The sequence below is a fragment of the Paroedura picta genome, chromosome 10 (assembly GCF_049243985.1).
Source record: "Paroedura picta isolate Pp20150507F chromosome 10, Ppicta_v3.0, whole genome shotgun sequence".
Lineage (NCBI taxonomy): Eukaryota > Metazoa > Chordata > Lepidosauria > Squamata > Gekkonidae > Paroedura > Paroedura picta.
Genome location: NC_135378.1, coordinates 83,551,939 through 83,571,529, shown reverse-complemented (window position 1 = coordinate 83,571,529; position 19,591 = coordinate 83,551,939). Strand labels below are relative to the sequence as shown.

Below are 19,591 nucleotides of genomic sequence, written 5' to 3'. Positions count from 1 at the left end.
TAGTCATCCTTCCAAAATACCTTTTTTATAATCTAGGAACCCCCTGCCAAGTTGTAAATATTATAATTAGCTGGAGATTTTTGTAAATTGCCTCCTTGTAAATCCGCTTTTTGGATGGAGGGAATGCAATCATTTCCTTCCTCCGTGCATAAGCCTTTGCACCTCTGTGTCAAGGGCCCACTTATTTTTATGGAGAGGAGGAGGTGAAGCTTGCCTTCACGGCCAGTCCAATGAGTACTGGGTTAATACATTTTCTAAACAAAATTTTAAGCCGCGAACGCTGTCAGGGGGCTCCTGGGAATTGTAGTCCATGGACATCTGGAGGGCCACAGTTTGACTACCCCTGACGTAGGTCTTTCGAGAAGTGAGTTCATGGTCAAGAAGTGAGTTCATCCATCAGCCCTGGAGTTAATTTCAAAGTGGTAGCCCTGGCCAACTTTAGGGCTAGGTAGGGATAGCCAAGAAAGAACTGTATCCCTCATGTGATTTTTCCGCTCACAAATTGCGGCTGTTTTGATAAAGCAATGGCAGAAATTTGCCCTGTCCAAACCAAAAGAAAGGACCAAAAATACACAGGATGGTTGAGGGGAGAAGAAAGAGTCCAGGTGACTCTAGGGAACAGTTTCCTGGAGTATGATTATAGATATAAAACTCTTCCCCAAGGACAAATTACACTACCTCTTTCTGAAGGATTCACATAAAGACAATATCCGTTGAAGGACCATCGGTGTGACAGAAACGCCAGTCGCTGGCATAGTCACCCACGGATCACACACGCATCCCCCATACATGTAACAGTCAAAGCCTGACAACTGGATAATGTGCCTGTGATCTAGATCATCAGCAGATTTCTCAAGCATCTTTTGAACGGTGCTAATGATTTGTATGAACATGGTTAAAGCATCCCCTTCACTCCTCCGTTTTCTCCCTGTTCAAGCAGCATTCCCTTCCATCTGAATAGGCTTCATCCCCCTCTAGTAACCCCTAACATGTTGCTAGTTTTGTTTGACTAAAGGAGTGATCCCAAGCAGGTCTACTCAGAAGCTATTCAGTGGGGTTGACTCCTAGGGAAGCGTCTTTAGAATTGCAGCCTAAATAACACCAGAACTTTATAATGCCAGTTGCAGGATCCCTGATCTGAACTCCATTCCCACACCAATGCCCTCACTCCCAGTTGACTCCATTGGCCCTGGTTCATGTCAACGTGTGGCTAGGTATGCTGCTAGCATACGTGATCCCTGATTGGCTGGGATTGCTCTATGAAGGAGAGATAGCTGCTGACAAGGGAAACCTGGCACGCCAGCAAGCCACGAAGAAAAACAACAACAGCAAGCCAGCCATTCCATAAAAAGATTACAATTTGCATATTTAAGGGTTTCGGAGGGCAGAGGAGAGAGATTTCCATTCCTCCCAAAGCGCTGTTTTTGACCTGGAAATCGAAACAGGGAACCGGTCACGGTAGCCACACTCACAAATGCCAAGATGATGTCATTTTTTTATCTGGCTGATGTGCACATCATCCATTTTCCGCAGGGCCTGTAAAACGGAGCTCTTCCACCAGGTCTATGGTTGAGGCTGGGGTCAGCGAATCAGGGACATCGCTCCCCCCCCCCTAGGAGTTGAAGTGTACGCTACTCCCCTATCCTTTCCTCTTCACCTTTTTGATAATTGGGGGAGGGATGGGATTTTTAGCCGTCATGTTAGTAGATTGATGTTTTAATGGGAATTTTAATGGGATTAGTTGTTGTGACCCGCCTCGAGCCTATCGGGAGAGGCGGGAAATAAATATAATAATAATAATAATAATAATAATAATAATAATAATAATAATAATAATAATAATAATAATAATAATAATAATAATAATTTTGAAGCATGTAGCACAGGTTCCCTGATATGTACTGGATTGGACGAATTGCCTTTTTACAGAACTGAATAATACATACATTGCCCTGTTTAAAGTGCTCAGACCGCGAACTGGCTTGGATAACTGAATTAAGCATAACACTATGGAAATTTTATAAAACAGAATCTACTTTAGGGAGGTAATAGGGGTTTTTTTTAATATTAATTCAGATTTCTCACTCACTACTTCCCAAAGGCACAGGAAAAACCCCTATGCCATGCTGGCATTTTAAGCAGAATTTGTGAATGAACATTCGTATTTTAAAAACTGCAGAATTTTCGTCAAAATTTACAGTTGCCCATTAAAATAAAAATCAAGTTAAATGCAAAACTGACTTAAATTTGAAGCCTCAGTATTGAATTCAGCAATATTGCTGAAATTTCAATTCGGGCAAAATTAACTCATGCTTTGCTTACAGCTCTTCCAAATGTTCAGTCTAACTCCTTCTCAAGGAATGAATGTTGTAGGGGACGGGGTTATGGAAGCCGCCTAGAGCCTTCAGGGGGAGGCGGGGTATAAATACAATACAATAATAATAATAATAATAATAATAATAATAATAATAATAATAATAATAATAATAATAATAATAATAATAATACATGCATGCATGACACAGCCATAGAGAACCGTTTTCCATCTCTCTTTCCTCTCCGGAAGTGGAGCAGATGGCAGGCTCAACACGATATTCTGGGGGTATAATCTTCATAATACACATTTTCATGTGAGCGTAGTTTGGCCCGTTTCGAAAAACGAGAAAAACATCAGAGGGAAGCATGGAAAACCAAGGGTTCCCTCTGCCCTTGAGTAATTCTGGGGTCACCCAGGCAACCCCATCACAAAGCTCCCAGGTCTCCTTCAGATGCCAGCACTAACCAAGAATGGCCTCTTCATTTCAGTGTCAGGAATGTTTCTTTGTTGAATATTGAATATAAGAGGGGAACTCATTGAATATAAGAGGGGAACCGTTGCAGACAATCTAGGGAATTGTCTGTAGGTTGAATGATATCATTTGCACATTATTTATCTGCCAGGCTTTGTCCGTAACATCTGAAGATAAAAGCTGGTGTCTAGGATTATGTCTCCTTCTAGTGTGGACAAGGAACAGCACCCAGACTAGAGCTATACATCGAGAAAACGCTTGTGCTTAATAACTAGGGACACCCAATTTATGGAACTGAGCAAGTCCTCACACCAAAGGTGCACCCAAGTGACCCCTTTTGTTATCTCTCAAATAATCGAATGATTGCCATCCATTTCTAAAGTTCTGCCCTAACGGGTAGCATTACAACGGAGGCAAACCTGGCCTCTAGCCCGGATACTTGTTGCTCAGGTTGCCCTGGACACCACATCGTGGGGGTGCCCCGTGGGGTCTCAGAGGTTCACCACACCTCTCTCCATGGGCCATTGCAGTATAGAAGTCCTTAGTCCAACACTCGTATTCACAAGGACAGCATTTTGCTAGTAGATAATTAGGGATGGGCATGCAAAGCAGGATAGGGGTTGTTTTTCCTGGTGTTTGATTTAGGAACCCTCGTCACATAGGCCTCCTGGAGATGCTAAGAAGAGGGTCCTCAAATGTTCTCCTCCAAATAGGCTCTCTTTCTTTCTCTCTCTCTCTCTCTCTCTCTCTCTCTCTCTCGTCACACATGTTGCAGAGCACTGATGTTCTTTCAGCTGCGGCAATCCCCCTGCTTCAGTCTCCTCTCTTGCTCTTTCTCACGTAACAGGCTCAGACGTCTCCTCTGGCCCACTAGCTTCACAGGACCGGCTTCCCATCTTCATGAATGACCACCATTTCCACCCGCCTCTTACCAGCCCTTCTTCCCCCCTTCCTCAAACACATGCATCAGCTTGGCTGTTGGGCTTTATTTTCCGTTCCTGTCTTTGCTCCCCGTATCGTCCGCGGAATGGTTGTTGGGCCGGCCTTCCCAAGAGCTTGCGTCAGTCGTTGTGTGCATCTCATCACACGCTCCGAAACCAAGGCGGCCAAGCGGCTCGACTTCTTCATTCTTGGCTTGGCAGTCTTTTTAGCATCCGCCGCTTCCGAGCTTCCATCACCACCGTCTTTGGATTTTATTTTTTTTCCTTCATCCAGCCATAACCCAAAGCAATGCTAACGCCATCTTTGTAAGTTATTTCCCTCTGGCATTGCCGTTAACAATATGTGTCAGAAAACCCTAAACCGAATCCTCCTGAAATTGCCGGTATCGGCTTCCGTCGATCTTTTCCACTGTCGATCGGTACAGGAAGATTTGCCTGCTGTTTCTCGTTGTTGTTCTTTTGGGGAGTTTCTTGGTTTAAGGTGGGGCAGGGGTGGAAACATGAGCTCAATACCTTTCTGGCCGTCTGCAATTTGACGTACAACTTCAGAGTACCGTATGATGCAGGACTATCCAGAGATCTGGATTCCACCTCATCCGTAGCCTCCTTGCCTACTTCCCGCTTCCATCTTGTTCTTCATCCTCTCTTGGATAGCCAATTGCAAATAAAATTGCCTTTTATTTGCATAGAATTAAATATATATATATATATAAATTATATTATATTATATATAATTGCTCTGAAGTTTGCATACAAGTACTGTGCTCATGTGCCTCGCCTAAACAATGGGAGATCCATTGTAACGTGTTAAGATTTGTCGCCTGCTGTCTGCTCCGGGCTCAGGTTGGAGAATGGCAACAGACAGGTATACTCTGTTTTAAGAAAAGATTAATGTCCTTACAGTCAGATGGAATTTGTGATGAAACTTGGTCGAAGGATTTGTGTGTTTGGTACAAAGCTTCTTCATTATCAATCACTGTGGATATTTTATTTATTTATTTATTTAACTTATTCCTCCCCCCCCCCCCCCCCCGACAAGACAATGAGAATGTGAATCTTTCTGGAATTTATCATCACTTTAAGCAGCAGTACTAGAACATAAATGTGAATAGATGCAGTTCAAGTAAATGAGGAGAGGGGATGGGTTTGTCTCGAAACACTGATAGAAAACAGCTGACATGTCTGGAACTAATCCTGATAACATGGCTGCCTCTTGATTCAGGAAACGGTATCGTATTCGACCAGGGTTTAATGAAACCCTGGAGTTTCTTGACAGCCCTGGAAGGGTTTCCCAAATGGGTGGGAGTTATATATATTTATATATTTGTTAAACATTTATCAGGTGATATGACCGTATATGGTCAGGTTGACCTGCCCCCACCTCCCCAGAGTAGCCAATGACAAGCCTGGAGGGGGTGGGAAGGGGAGAGACCTCAAGTGGGCGTGTCCACAGCTAAGCTTCCCAACCATATTCTGCATAATGGTGCCACTTCTTGGGTTTCTTGAATCCTGAAGAATGTTTCAGGGATTTCCCAGTGGCCACTTAGAAAGGCCATATTAGACATACATATGTATCCACTTAAATGTTTGCATCGGCATAAATGTGCATATTGATAAAAACATAGTTCTTACATGGAGATATGCTTCTTTATTTGGGATTATGAATGCATACATAACAACAGAAGTCATTATGGGAAAGACATTTGGCCCCTGGGCATCTTCTAAGGTGGCCTCATAGCTTTTATGGTTGAGCTATAAGGGGAAGAAAGGGTCTACAGGACAAGACTCCAGTAGTCACTGGTTGCCATACACGCCCCCTTCCCTTTTGGGACCCAAAGGTTATCTTTACAACTCTGTCTTAAAAACATCCCATCTAGTTTGCATTGATAGTTCAAGTAGAAAAGATGGTCAGTTTTAGACAGGAAGTGTCAGTAAGGACAACAGTAGAATATGATTTTCTGTCTTCCCGGTTCTAAGTGGTTGTATGAATGTCACAATTGCTAAAATGAACAGATTTGCAGGATGGGACTACGTTTGAATGGTCTGAGAAGGCAAGCGACCTCCTTGTAAGGAGACACAGCTTGGGTTTTTACATGTTGATGTAGCTCCAGTGGTTAAAAGAAAGCCATGTATGCATGGGTGCTCAAGATGCAGTGTTCCCAAAGCAATGTAACTCTGGTAACCAGATGCTAGGGACAAATCATCAGTGGAAGGGCTTCCTCTTGACCCATTCTTGAGGTTCTACAGGCCTCTGGCCAACCACTGTTGGGAACAGAATGCTAGACTGAATAGAAATCAGTCCAACAAGGTGTTGCAATAAACTTCAAGGGAACTTTAAGATGCATTGATCTAAAGACCAGTCTGTTCAGCAAATGAAAGGATTTGGGTCTTTCCCAGCTGGTAATGCAGCCTGGATTTTATATTTAGCTGTGTCTGCCAAGCTAGTAAAACCAAAACCAGATGTCTAATTTTTACACCTCTCAAAAGAAAACGTAAGTTCTGTGGGTTAAAAGGAAAAAAAACACCTATATCACATTCACATATCATGGAAGGGAGGGGGGGACAGACAAGCAGACCCGTCCATGTCTGCCAGTTTATTCTGGCCAGTAGGGAAAAGCGAGACATCCGTTATGCTGCCGCCGTTCTGTTAAAGTGGGGCAAAAATCCCCGCCATTCCCTGTGTATGGACAGCGGAGGGCCTCCTCCGGTGCATGCTGGTTGCCCCGATGCAACGGCCCTGCGCACGCAATGCGGGGCCGGGAATGCTCCATTACCACAGCAGCGGTAGTGGTGGTGGGGATCGGAGACATGGGCCCCCCACTGCACGATGGTGGGGAGCAGCATGCTGCTCTCCCACCATGGTGGGGGTGAGGAAATGCCTCTGTCAGCTCCACAGAGCTGTGGAGTTGAGAGGCATCCCTGCAGGGACGCCATAGGTCGGGGAGGAGCTGGGCCATAAGCCCGGCTCCTCCGATTATGCACAGGGCTAGCTGTGAGGTGCCCATGTTTTGCTAAAAGAGATATTTACTTAAATAACTGTCTCCAGACTTTGCTAGAGTTGTCCAGCCAGCAATAATATCTGAGACTTCACCAGCCAAGCATTGCTGCCTCCAGCAGAAATAAAATGGGGATTTTGTCCGTCTTGCACATTCGACTTTGACGAGACACAAATGCAGTTTCCCACATCGCATATCATGATTGTCTAAAAGGTGAGCTGAGTAAGGTGGCGCACCTGTCGATCGGCTTAGACGTCTGTACACCGACTGCCATCTCTACAGCTTGTGGGGCAGCAAGCAGCTTCCATCTGTCCTTTGAATTAGTGAAATTAGAATCCTGACCCAGCGGAGGTCTTTACCTGTTAAGGCAGTGGTTCTCAACCTGGGGGGTGGGACCCCTTTGGGGATTGGATGACCCTTTCACAGGAGTCACAGCAGGGCGAGCAGCTTGGCCGGGGGGTGCGCCATCCACACAACAGCCTTGTGTGGTAGATGTAGGGTTGTGGCATTAGGAAGGTTGAGAACCACTGTCTTAAGGTGAGAAAGAACCCTTGTTCCTCTAGCAACTTAACAGCCGTTCAATGTTTAAATTTAACTAGGGGCCTAAATTAAATAAATAACAAATGCCATGTTATTTAAGATAGGCAAGCTAAGAAGAAGAGTTGGTTTTATACCCCATTTTTACCTGCCTGAAGGAGTCTCAAAGCGGCTGACTAACACCTTCCCTTCCTCTCTCCACAACAAAATACCATATATACTCACATATAAGTCGCATATAAGCCGATGCACCTAATATTACCACAAAATCTGGGCAAAGTTATTGACTCGCATATAAGCCGGAAATGCTCCATCCTCACAGGCTCTCCCATCCAGCGTTGCCGTTCCTTTTGCCATTGAAGGAAAAAGGAAAACAAGATCAGAGTCCCCCAGTCAAGACGTTGATGTCCCTCAAGCTGCCGGAACAAGCTCAGCTTGCAGTACACATTTGCAAAAGGCAATGCAACGATTGGCTGGCTGGAGCAGGCTTTTATTTCAATTACCTTATATACCCACGTATAAGTTGAGGAGGGCTTTTTCAGTGTGACAAAAGGTGCTGAAAAACCTGGCTTATATGAGAGCATTTAGGGTAGTTCTAAGTTTGATTGTATCCATGGGATCCAGGTGTAGGTGTGAGGTGGGGGTAGAGGTGAAGGCATAGGTGAAGTTTTATGAGATAGGTTTTTTTTTTCCATTCTTGTAGCAGGAGAAAAGTGCATGCTGGTACTAAAAAGGGAGAGGAGGAAATGCTTGCATACTTCTTCCAGCTGAGAGTTGTGTCACCTCTCTCTTTTTGTTGTTATGCATCACAGAAGAGGGGAAATAGAAGTTGGTAAAGGGGGCAGGTGAAGTGGATGGAAACCAGTAGAAGCAGACGTTTAGTGTTTTGTTTTTCCTTGCGATTCCATTCTTGTATACAGGATACGGAGGGGAAACACATTACGTTAAGTCGGTCGAACAATTCAAACAGTGTGTGATCATGGCAAATCACTAAAATGCGGCTACAGTTGCAGAAATAGCAAAAAAATACCTGCCATGAACTCTGACTCTCCAAGTCAAATGGATAATTGTTTGAGTCTAGGGGGTATCGCTGAAGTCTTATGTTGTGTTAGCAGCCTATGGCAGATGTGGAAGTAAATTTACTGAAAGAAGCAAAGATGGTCCTCGTGGATGTTGCCGCCATGTGTACAAATTCGTTGTTGAACATTACTCGGTGAACATGCTGATTTTTCTCTGATGAAAGTCTACTCTCAGACCCCACCCAAATCCAAGCATCAATTGGACAAGGGATATCAGCATTTCCCAGGTCTGAAAGGCATTCTTCAATTTCTGGTTCAACACCAGGATATTTTTGCCTGAATTACAAAATCCCGGTTTTTATTTGCATCAGGAGGATTTTTTGAAAGTAGAAGAAAGAAACCAAATCTGTCTCAGCTTCCTTTATTGGTCTTCTTGCCACCTGAAGGCAAAGATGCTTCTTGGCTGTCCTGAAATGGGCTAAGCCTTTTCTTCAGCTTTCTTCCCTCCAACAGTAACTCTTTGCCGGTCAACCGTCTTCCCCCACACAGACACATTTTAATTTTGTGGGCCCTAGATGCCAACTCTTACCAAAAATTTATTTTCCATTCAAATTCTATCCATGCTTGCAGTGTTCAAGCTAAATGGTTCTTTCATGTGAGACCACAGTTGGCCACATGGATTGGCTGCCTCAGCCATTTAGATTTACAACAATGTAAACCACGGTCCAGGGTTATGGCACTCTTCTTGTAAATGACAAATCTTGCTAAAATGCTCTTCTCCTTAAAATGGCTTGCATATTGAAGAGCTGTCCATCAATGACATCTGCTTGTTGTTCAGTAACGTTTTCTTGTTGTCTTGTTAGCTCGGCAATTCCTACACATCATTCAGTACACCATGCCCTCCGCGCGGAAATATACTGTATCTTCCAAATATTTTCGTCACTTCCATTATTTGACAGATTCTGATGGATGTGTTGGTCTGAAGCAACGGAACGAAATCCGCGTTCAGCGGTCCCTTTAAGACCAACAAAGTTTTATTTTCCTCAAGAAATCTGCAGGGACAAGAGGCATTATTCCATAGGCATTCAACATAATTTGGAATGGTTGCCCACCTTAAGTAAATGAATGCTATTAGTTACCTCCAGGTTTGAGAGGAGATGGATGGAGCGCAATTCTTCACAATTGAATCAAACTTGGTTTGTCTTAATATACGAATTTTGTTCTTTTTAAAATTATTGTTTGAGTTTTGGCTCATCATGCAGCCAGCCTCTTTCTCTCTCTCTCTCTCTCTCTCTCTCTCTCTCTCTCTCTCTCTCTCTCTCTTTCATTCTCTCTTTCCTACATCAAATCCTTCTCTCAACCTTATTCTCCATCATGTCTTGACAAACCTTGTTTCCAGCTCTGAGGATCCAAGGCAGATGGTCACCGGTGGCCTTATCAGCTTGTTTAGATTTTTTTCCAGTCCATTTAAAGCACTGCACCAAAACCAAACAAACAAACTCTCATCTTCACTATGAACCAGGATCTTAATATTGCTTAACATCCCTTTAGGACCAAACACTTGGCTAGTCTTTAAAATAAAGATGTGAGAAAAGAGCTTGAGAGCAGAAGAGATGACCTGATTGAGGAATGGTTGGAGGTAGACTCCAATGCAGGGCCAAGCCACATGGGCCAAGGCCACGGGGGTCAGCGTGGGTTGGGCCTGCAATGAGGCATGACGGTTATGGCCGTGCTCTGCTAGAATGCATGATGGCACCTCAAATGACCTGATAAGGCTACACGAGGGAATTCTAAAGTCAAGGCAAAGGTATTTTCAGAAGTTCAATATCACTTCCTTACTGGTGGGGAAAAAAGGGAAGCCCAAGGTGGTGTAAGAAAAACCAAGCATTACCCCATTTTTGGACTACTCCCCTTGTGGAGTTTCCAGGCCAAAATGTGAACTATTTTTGTCTTATCCTTCAAAGATGTAATAACACCTACCTACGATCGAGTTAGGCACACATATTTAATAATCTCTACCTCTTGCTTTTCAGACAAATTGTCTGACCAAGCAGCTCACTTTAATCGAGATACGAGGGCCCCACACCCAAGTTAAAGAGAAAATACACAGCAGAGGGGAGGGGACCAAGGTGCTGTTGAGAATGCATCCCCTCACCCTCTGAGGACCCCTCCTCCAACCTAAGTGGCTTTTCTTCCAATGGACAGGCTACTTCAGCTGGAGTAAGACTTAGACTGTAAGAAGGCCTCAACCTGACCCAACATTAAAGATGGGAATATAAATAGTTCAAGAAATGCATAAACTTTGCTCAGTAGAGTGATGAGGCCCACCCCACTGTCAGTACTGATATGTGTTGGGGGTTGAGCTGAGCTCCCTCATTTCACCAAGACCTTTCCTGGTGTCCACCAAATGCTGTCAGAAGGTGGGCAGGGCTTTTGCCTAGCAGGGCTTCTGATTGGCTGGGCAGATATCTTGTTAAACAGATATTCTGGCTGAAATGATGACTATTAGAGTTATATAGAATCTTGTTCTCTGGCATCTTGTGGTTGACCTCACCTCCAGCAGCAGCCATTTTGTGATTGCACCCTGGGTCAGAACTCCCACGGTCCCCACAGGCTGAAAAACTGTTAGGGATCCCTGGTGTACTTCATTTATCCGAAGAAGAAGAGTTGGATCTTATATGCCACTTTTCTCTACCCGAAGGAGTCTCAAATCGGCTTCCAGTCGTCTTCCCTTTCCTCTCCCCACAACAGACACCCTGTGAGGTGGGTGAGGCTGAGAGAGCCCTGATATCACTGCCCGGTCAGAACAGTTTTATCAGTGCTGTGACTAGCCCAAGGTCACCCAGCTGGCTGCATGTGGGGGAAGTGCAGAATCGAACCTAGCATGCCAGATTAGAAGTCCGCAGTCCTAACCACTACACCAAGTTTGCTCTCTGTGCCATTCAACAGCACCCTACTTTATATTTGGGGCCCCACAGCTGTGTAGTATCTCTAAGAGCCCAGACAACTCATATGTCAGTAGGCAGACACGCTTCAAATCATCTCCAGTGGAATCATTGATAGTTGAGCCTTCAGTTTGAGCATTCTGGCAGATTTAATCACTGTATTCCCTTGCCTTCCGTGGAAGCCCCATACATTTGTTTTGGGTTTATTCTCGCTGTTATTCTTCAAGATGATTAAGATGCATTTTTTAAAAAAAAAATCTATACAGTAAAAATGCTAAATTCTATCTGGGATAGAGATAATGCAATAATTAAAATCCTATTAGGGGGAAATATAAATAGAGATGGATGTTAATGGGGAAATTCAAAGAGTAGATAATTATGTTATTCCAGATAATCCTACAGCTGTCGAGGGAGAATTGGCTACATTTCAAAAGCCTCAGCAAGAGTTCCTTGGTCAATCCAGCTATATACAGTTTCCAAGTAACAAGACTGAATAGGCTCTGAAATAAAATCTGCGGATAATATAAACACGAGCAAATGGGAGCCTGATAAAGGCTGGAGATTCAGGAGTCAACCGTCAACCCTGGATAGTGTTAGAATAATTAAGGCATCATACTTGAGTTCTGTCCATAAGATGTACTCTGAAATCAGCTTCAAGTGGGTAATACTATAATGCAGTTTTGATATTTTTTTTTTTAAGTTTGCAAACTCCCATTTATTACGAACTGCACGTTTCTGATACGAAGTGTACCTTTATTCAAATAACACCTGGGGCTCAGCACTCAACTGTGCTTAGAGATCATTGACTTCGGAATGCAGATGTGCTTTGTAAATCCATGTCTGCCGTTCATTTCCCCCTCTCAGCACAGACTAGTGGTTTTAATATCTCAGGTTTCTAGAGGATCTTGGCCGCCATCTTTGGGTACCCCGTCACGTGCGGGGACGAAGGTCAAAAAACCAGTTCTTGCCATCAGAGTCCCCTCAAGCGTTGTGGCAGGAAAGACACCATCCTTTTCTCCTGTATCTGCAGACCCCCTACAGCTCTGACACAAGTCTGAAGCTTTAGAAAATATGGAGATAAATCTAAATGTCTACCGTACGAGATCCATGTGCTTCTAATGAAATGAGGTCCAGAACTGAACGTTCTATAATCTTTAGGGCTCCGGACATTTCCCGTTGACACGAGTAAGATAACGAGTGATAAATGAGAGCCCACACATTGCTCCACCTTGCCTTTGTGATATTCCATACCCTCACTCAGGCGTGAGGAGTACAATATCCACATCTATACTAGATAACCTTTATCTCATACTTTGGATTTACGTATGGTCTAGGTGCCACAAAGATTGGCCATCTTTTGTTCTAGTACATTCCCCTGACTAATTCCTTCCTGCCATCCTTCAATTGACCACTGGCCAGCTGTTTCCACCTCCCCACCCCCATTAATTCAACTCTAGTTCCCATAAGTTGGCGTACCAGTGCTAAGGGAGCGAGACCAAGGAACAACACAGCAGGGTTACTCATTGCCGCAGAGTCCCTGACTAGTTTGCCGAGCCTAGCTCTTTCAGCACACGCCTCCCGCCCCCTACACGCCCCTCTCCCCCTTCCCATCCCCCTTCTCCTCCCCACTGCATTAGGGCGCCATATTTCTCTTGCTCTCTCTCTCACTCTCTCTTTTCTGTATCTCTCGGAAATCAGACTGGAGTTCAGAGCACTTTCACTACCTTTTATGAGGTAGAGTGCGATGTCATAGATGGGGGCAGGGCTAGTCAACTTTCTACCCACCTACCTACCTGTGCTGAGGGAGCTACGCTTGCAAACGGAGGTGGTGACTCTTCCATGGTGAGTAACCTTGTTTCTAAACTATTCATTCTCTATATTAGCTTTAAGTGGTCTGGGTTATGGGGAGGAGGAAGTGTGGAGGGGGGAAAGAGGGTTCTGGGCGGGTACAACACCAAAAATGTAGAGATGTTGCCCACAACAAGCTCAACTCTAGTTTGGGGGTGGCCAAACAATGGCTCTCCAGATATCCCTGGGCATGGTAATTGTAGTCTAGAGACTTCTGGAGAGTCACCGCTTGGCCACCCCTGCTCTAGTCCAAAGTTGTCAAGAAATACAGAAAAGCTATATTGGTTTTATTTTAGGGGAGGGTAGAGGATGGCCTGTGTATTAATGCATTATCCATTAAAGTGGGATTGATTTTGTTGCACCAGCTTCTACACTACAGGTCAATATTTTGGCAGTGCTACTCCACTGGTCATGCCTGGCCACTTGAGCTGGCAGCAAGAACCATGTGGCTCTTGCAAGTGCAGTTAAGAGTTCCCAACCCATGCCAACCCCGAAATTAGACTTGGCGTGACAGCTCCCACGGTGGAGCCACCAGCTCTCTTCATTTGGTCCCTGTGGGCCTGGCCATTCTGTCGACACTTGTAACCATTCACGGTTCGACTTCTTCAGATGCATTCTTATTAATAGCTCTGGTTCTTTATTATGATCATTCCTATAACCAGAGACATGTTTCTATTTGCAGGACAGTCCCATGTTGATCTTCTCAGGGGGTGGTTGATAGGTTTGCCTCCCATCGTATTTGATGGGCATCCACTGTTTTAGGCAAGGATAGCTGTTGTGTGTGTGGGAGGAGGGGAATGGCTCTCCCAGTACAAAACGGGAGGGCCTGATTCTTCCTTCATTAGACTGCTTGGAATATCAGTGGCTTTTCTTTTTCCTCTGCTGTTTTCCATAATCGTTTTATTGCAACTAATAAAATTACTCATTTGATTTGTATTCTTCCTTGCCTGCCTGATGCTTATCTATTAATTCATTTAAACATTTCTGTCCCACTTTTCTCCTTGCTGAGGACTTGAAACGGCTTATACTAAGAAACACGGCAATGCCAGTTTAGACAACTGACCGACAAGAGCAAAAAAATATACAGGACGAAGCTAAAGATGTATTCTTATTTCTAAAGAAAGAGAGCGTTAAGATTTCCATCTAGGCTAGCCAGCCAGCCCCCCACCCCACCCCACCCCGGCAACTGGCAGCAGACAGGAGGGTGGTTAGAACTGCCAGAAGACATGTTGGGTTGGACAAGTGACCCATCCAGTTCAACATTGTCACACAATGGCCAAAACCCAGGGGCCATCAGGAGGTCCACCAGCAAGGCCAGAATTCCAGAACCCTCCCACTCTTGCTCCCCCCCCCCGTACCAAAAATACAGAGAAACCATGTTGGATCAGGCCAATATCCCAGAATTCCAGAAGCACCCAACACACACACACACCCACACAAGCACCAAGAATACAGAGCATTACAGGAAAGCTCCAGGCTGCATCTAGAGGTTGGGAACTCTACCTGAGTCTGCATGCATAGCTTTGTGCAGGATTTTGATTCTCGTTCGGCTCAGCCATTTCATCCTTCCTTGTGCTTTGAGATGCAGCCGCAGGAAGGTGCGGGGGTAGAGAAGGGCAGATCTCCCATCACAGAACTGTTAAAGGCCTTCACGGCCAGAGTCCACGAGTTGTAGGTTTTCTGGGCTGTGCAGGCATGATCTGGGAGTTTTTGTGGTCTCGCAAAATGTCAGGGATTTAAACTACCAAGCCGTGGCTGGACACTTTGGCGTCCGAAGCGGCCGTTCGTGCCCGAAGCAGCCGGCACCACGGCGCAGGGGGGGAGGGGAGGGGAGGCACCCGTATCTCCCCTCCTCTCCCCCCCCCCCCCCCCGCACAGCGGTGCTGGCAGCTTCAGGTGCGAACGACCATTTTGGATGCCAAAGCGCCCGACCCTACACACAGCCCCGAAAACCCACAACAAGCTGTCCCAGTTTGCTCTTTGCATTAGTCCAGCTCCATTCTTGTTTTGAAAGGCATACAAAGCCTTGTACTTATTCATTTCCTCGTACTTATTTATCTTTGTCCCTGGGATTCTTCCTTATATCCCTCAGCGTGTCGCTAAAGACAAGACAGAGAGCAAACAGCTTTCTTTGCTTCTTAATTTTTTTGATTGCTCGTGTTCTGCCTCTTGGGTACCTATTAAAGTTGTCAAGATGTCAAGGCTTACGCACAGAAAGGCCGGGAAGTGTCATGGGAGAATTTGCGCCTCTGGGGCTAGGAGCAAGCTCACTCCTCTCCTCTCACTAACTGATATCATGTCCCCGGCTTTGCTTGGGGTCTTGTCTTCCATCATGCGGGGGGTGGGGGGGGAGTCAGAGGTCAGTTTTTCGGCCTCTTTTACTAGTGAGGGCGATGGAATCTTGTCCTTATTACCAGACAGCATGGAAAAACTGGGTAATCAGAGAATACTACTGTCCGTTGACTTGCTAATATGGACCCTGGAGGGGAGGACTGTGGCTCAGTGGTGGAGCATCTGCTTGGCATGGAGAAAGTCCCAGGTTCAATTCCCAGCTTCTCTAGTTAAAAGGATCCTGTCATATTTACTACTACTACTACTACTACTACTACTACTACTACTACTACTACTACTACTACTACTACTACTACTACTACTACTACTACTAGGCTTCTAGACAGCCTCTCTACCAGTGGGCTTGAGGTAGTTTACAACATGTTTCTTTTTTTAATTAATTTGGCTGGCCTCAACATAGCCAGGGCCTTCTTGGTCTTGTCCCCACTGTTGGAACAAGTCCTCGAAAACAGCAGAGCCCTGCTGGAGCTCACTGAGTTCCACAGGGCCTGTTAAATAGAGCTCTTCCTCCAGGCCTACGTCTGAGGCCACATCAATATCGGATTGGCCTCCCTGCTCTATTGCAGCCCCGCCCTGGGTTCCAGTTCTACACCCCTGGGTAGATCTTAGAACTGATTTTAGAATTGCTAACTGTGGTTTTTAATGTCATGTTGTTCACCACCCTGAGTCTGCTTGAGCGGAGAAGACAGTCTATACGTTTATTTTAACAAATTAAAGAACAAAAAATAAACGCTACAATAACCAGCTCTCTACCTAGCAGTCAATTTGGATAATTAACTCTCTAGCTAGCTACCTATCGCCCCTATATTTCTTACATTGTTTCTTCCATGCCTGATAGACATGGCAGGTACCTCAACAGCATGGGAGAAAGGCATGGGGAAGAACTGCCAGGATTGGAGGGAGGGAGGCCCTATTAGCAGGTCATCCTGGCCTCAACCATAGGCGTGGTGGAAGAGGACCACAGTTTTCGGGTCCGCCCCCCCCCCCGACCACCATCAGGGATTTGGGGAGGGGGAAGGAGAAGGGCTGAAAATTCCAAGTTGGGAAACTCCTGTTGATTTGGGGCTGGAGCCTGTGGAGGACAGGCAACTCAATATGGCGCCATACCATGGAGTCCACCTTAAGGAGAACCGTGTTGAATCAGACCAGTAGTCCATTTAGTCCCGTATCCTGCCAGTTCCTCTGTACAGCCAACAGCAGGGCACAGAGGCCTTCTCCTGATGCTGCCCCCCAACTCTGGGGCTCTTGATGCACCCCCCACCCCCACCCCAAGGGAACTTTTGTAGATGAGCTGTCATTGCAGGGGATATATTTATGTTATGTATTTATTTATTATTAAAGTTGTAGATGAGTAGGGATGCCAGTCCTCCAGGTGGGGTCCTCCAAGTCCCACCTGGAGGCTGGCATCCCTACTCATCTTGAAGCAATGGAGGCAGAAATGCCACCCAGCCCACCCGAGGAGAACAGTGGTGCATCTCTCTGGGGGTCGGGTTCCAATGTGGCATGCATATTTCAAACACGATAGATCCAGAGGGAACACTTGCTGCAGAAAAAGCCAAGCGCCCATTCTTGATCCCAGAAAAATACTCGTTAGCTTTTGCTGAAAAAGAAAACAGAGCTATAATTTTGGGAAGGCTTCCCTCACCCCTCAAGTAAGCATATGCTGAAAAAGGGATCGAGCTCCCAAGTTTTGTGAAGGTGCTAGGACTATTTCAGCTTTGCTTTTTTTGGGGGAAAGCACCTCTGAAGCGATTCTTTCTCAGCTAGTTCCACTGGCTAAAATAGTTTTCACTCTCCTCTTCCCATTTTTGCAGCTTCTGAGCCAGCTGTCAAGAGCTTGAGGTCTTTCTTTTTTTTTTTCTTCCATGACAGCCAGATGTCTTTTGGATTCTTCCCCACCGTTTGGGAAAGCAAAAAGGGACCAGCAATTGTCAAGATCCATTCTCCTTCCTCCTTCCACCTTGCAGATTTTGTGACAGATGGAGGGAAGGAAAGACTGCCTCGAACGGGTTTCTATCATGCTGGAAGCTGGCCAGGACCTAGTAGTGTGGCTCCTGTCGGAAGAGCCAGCCAGCATGGCTTGAATCATTTCCATTTCAAGTGCCGGAAGTCATGCTTTCGCTGCCGTGGAACAGGGGAATTAAAGTTGACGATCTGGGACAGAGGTCCCCATAATGCTGACCAGAGGGGCCACAGTGCCCAACAACTACACACACACACTACACTTGAAAGGCCAAGAAGTGATCTAGCTTTGACATCTGGCACCCCTTCGAAGAAGAAGAGTTGGTTATAATATGCCGCTCTTCTCTGCCCAAAGGCAGCTTACAGTCACCTTCCCTTTCCTCTCCCCACAACAGACACCCTGTAAGGTGGGTGAGGCTGAGAGAGCCCTGATATTAAGAAGAAGAGGAAGGCCAGGGGTGATAGGAGAGCTGGGTTGAACCATGGCAAAGGGAGACATTTTGAAGAGGGAGGTCTACTTGTTCCTTGCACCTATAGAGGCAAGGACAAGGAGCAATGGGTTCAAGTCACAGGAAAGGAGTTCCACTTAAATTTTAGAAAGCATTTTCTGGCGGTGAGGGCTGCATCTGCTGCCTCAGAGGGTGGTGGATTCTCCTTCATTGGACGTTTTTAGGAGGAGACTGGATGAGCTCCTGTCCAGAGCATGTGATTTTTAAGTCCCCGAGAAGTTGGGGAGGCTGGATTGGATAGCCCTTTGTAGTCTCCGAACTCCCTGATAGTCTGATGGACAAAGGGTCTGATTCAGAGTCTGATTTTCTGACCCATCTCTGTGCGGTTTAGCATCAGCGAGAAAAAAAAAGTCTTGGGTTCTGAGAAAATGTAGAAAGATAGAACTCCTCCGCCTGCTTTACGGCCAAGAGCCGTTGGCATAGTTCCGTGCAAATCCGCATGGCTGATGGGCTTACCGTAGCCCCTCTTCCCTGGTTGGAGGCCGCAGACAAGCTTGTTCCGATTAAGGGTGCATCAAAAGGAATCCCGTGGCAGGAATCCTGACTTTGAAATGTAGCTCAGGACAGGAGGAGGTGGTGAGTCACGTTCCCCACAGCTCCCCTTGACATTGCATTTGCAGGACTAAAATATGGATCCCAACAGAGCCACGAAAGGGAGAGGAATCTCCATGTTCTGCTCCAATCCCTCTGGCCCTGGTCACGTGTCACATTATTTCGGGACAAGTAACCCTGTGCAAGTCGGACTCTGTTATGAAAGAATTACCGGGCCTGCGGCTCCCTTCCCCGCTCCATCCTTGATCTAAGCTTGTTTCCCCTTAACTTTGACTTATTCTTGCCCTTTTCCCCTTCCCAAGCTCTGAGGTACTATTAGCTGCTAAGGAGACATGGAAAAAGACAGAGGGAGAGAATTAGCAAGGGGCTTCACGGCCTCCACCCTCTTTCTCTGCGTAACCGAACTCTGGAAAATAGAGGAAGCCTCCATTAGCACCTTAAAGTCGGACAATATTTGCGGCAGGGCATGAACTTTTGTGAGTCGCTGTTCAGTTCTTCAGAGACGCCTCTGGAGAAGTCTTTCAACATAGGAAGAAGGCACAAGGTTACTTTCCAGATCATATGTGACCCGTTCTCTTTTATGGGGTCCGCAGATCTACTCGCTGTTGTCTGTTATGGGGTAGGCCTGGCTTCCAGAGAGCAGGTTTCCCTGCCCAGGTCCACTATGGGAGGGGTAGTCAACCTGTGGTCCTCCAGATGTTCATGGACTACAGTTCCCATGAGCCCCCACCAACGTTTGCTGACAGGGGCTCATGGGAATTGTAATCAATGGACATCTGGAGGACCACAGGTTGACTACCCCTGGTCTAACCCCTGAGCCACAGCCCTTCCCCTTATACTGGCTTTACACTGAATCAGACTGTTGACCCTCAAGGTCAACGTTTCTTGCTCCAACAGGCAGCATTTTCAGTAGATTCCTGGGATTAACCTGGGACCTTCTGTGTTCAAAGTAGATGTTTTGCCTTTGGGTGAGCTTGAGTTCTAATATTATAGAAGATTGGCGAAAGAATGAAAGATATATGATTGCATTTACTATGGTCCAGTCCTGACTTCCATCTCTGCAGCCAAATCTAAGCTATGGATCCCAATTCTAATCTCCCCTCCCCCCAATTTATGCACAGTCTGAGGATATCTCATGCCA

General features: G+C 45.8%; 1 protein-coding gene across 3 annotated transcripts in view; it reads left to right on the top strand.

Annotated features, from left to right (window-relative positions):
• CTNNA2 (catenin alpha 2) overlaps nucleotides 1-19,591 on the top strand; it is a 459,457-nt gene that overhangs the window by 431,227 nt on the left and 8,639 nt on the right. For 2 of the 3 annotated variants that reach the window (XM_077301175.1, XM_077301174.1), the window contains exon 18: nucleotides 12,926-13,069. The exons of the other annotated variant lie outside the window; for it this stretch is intronic. In XM_077301175.1, the coding sequence (XP_077157290.1) occupies nucleotides 12,926-13,069 (144 nt within the window). The remainder of the gene's footprint in view (nucleotides 1-12,925; nucleotides 13,070-19,591) is intronic. 3 annotated transcript variants of the gene reach the window in all.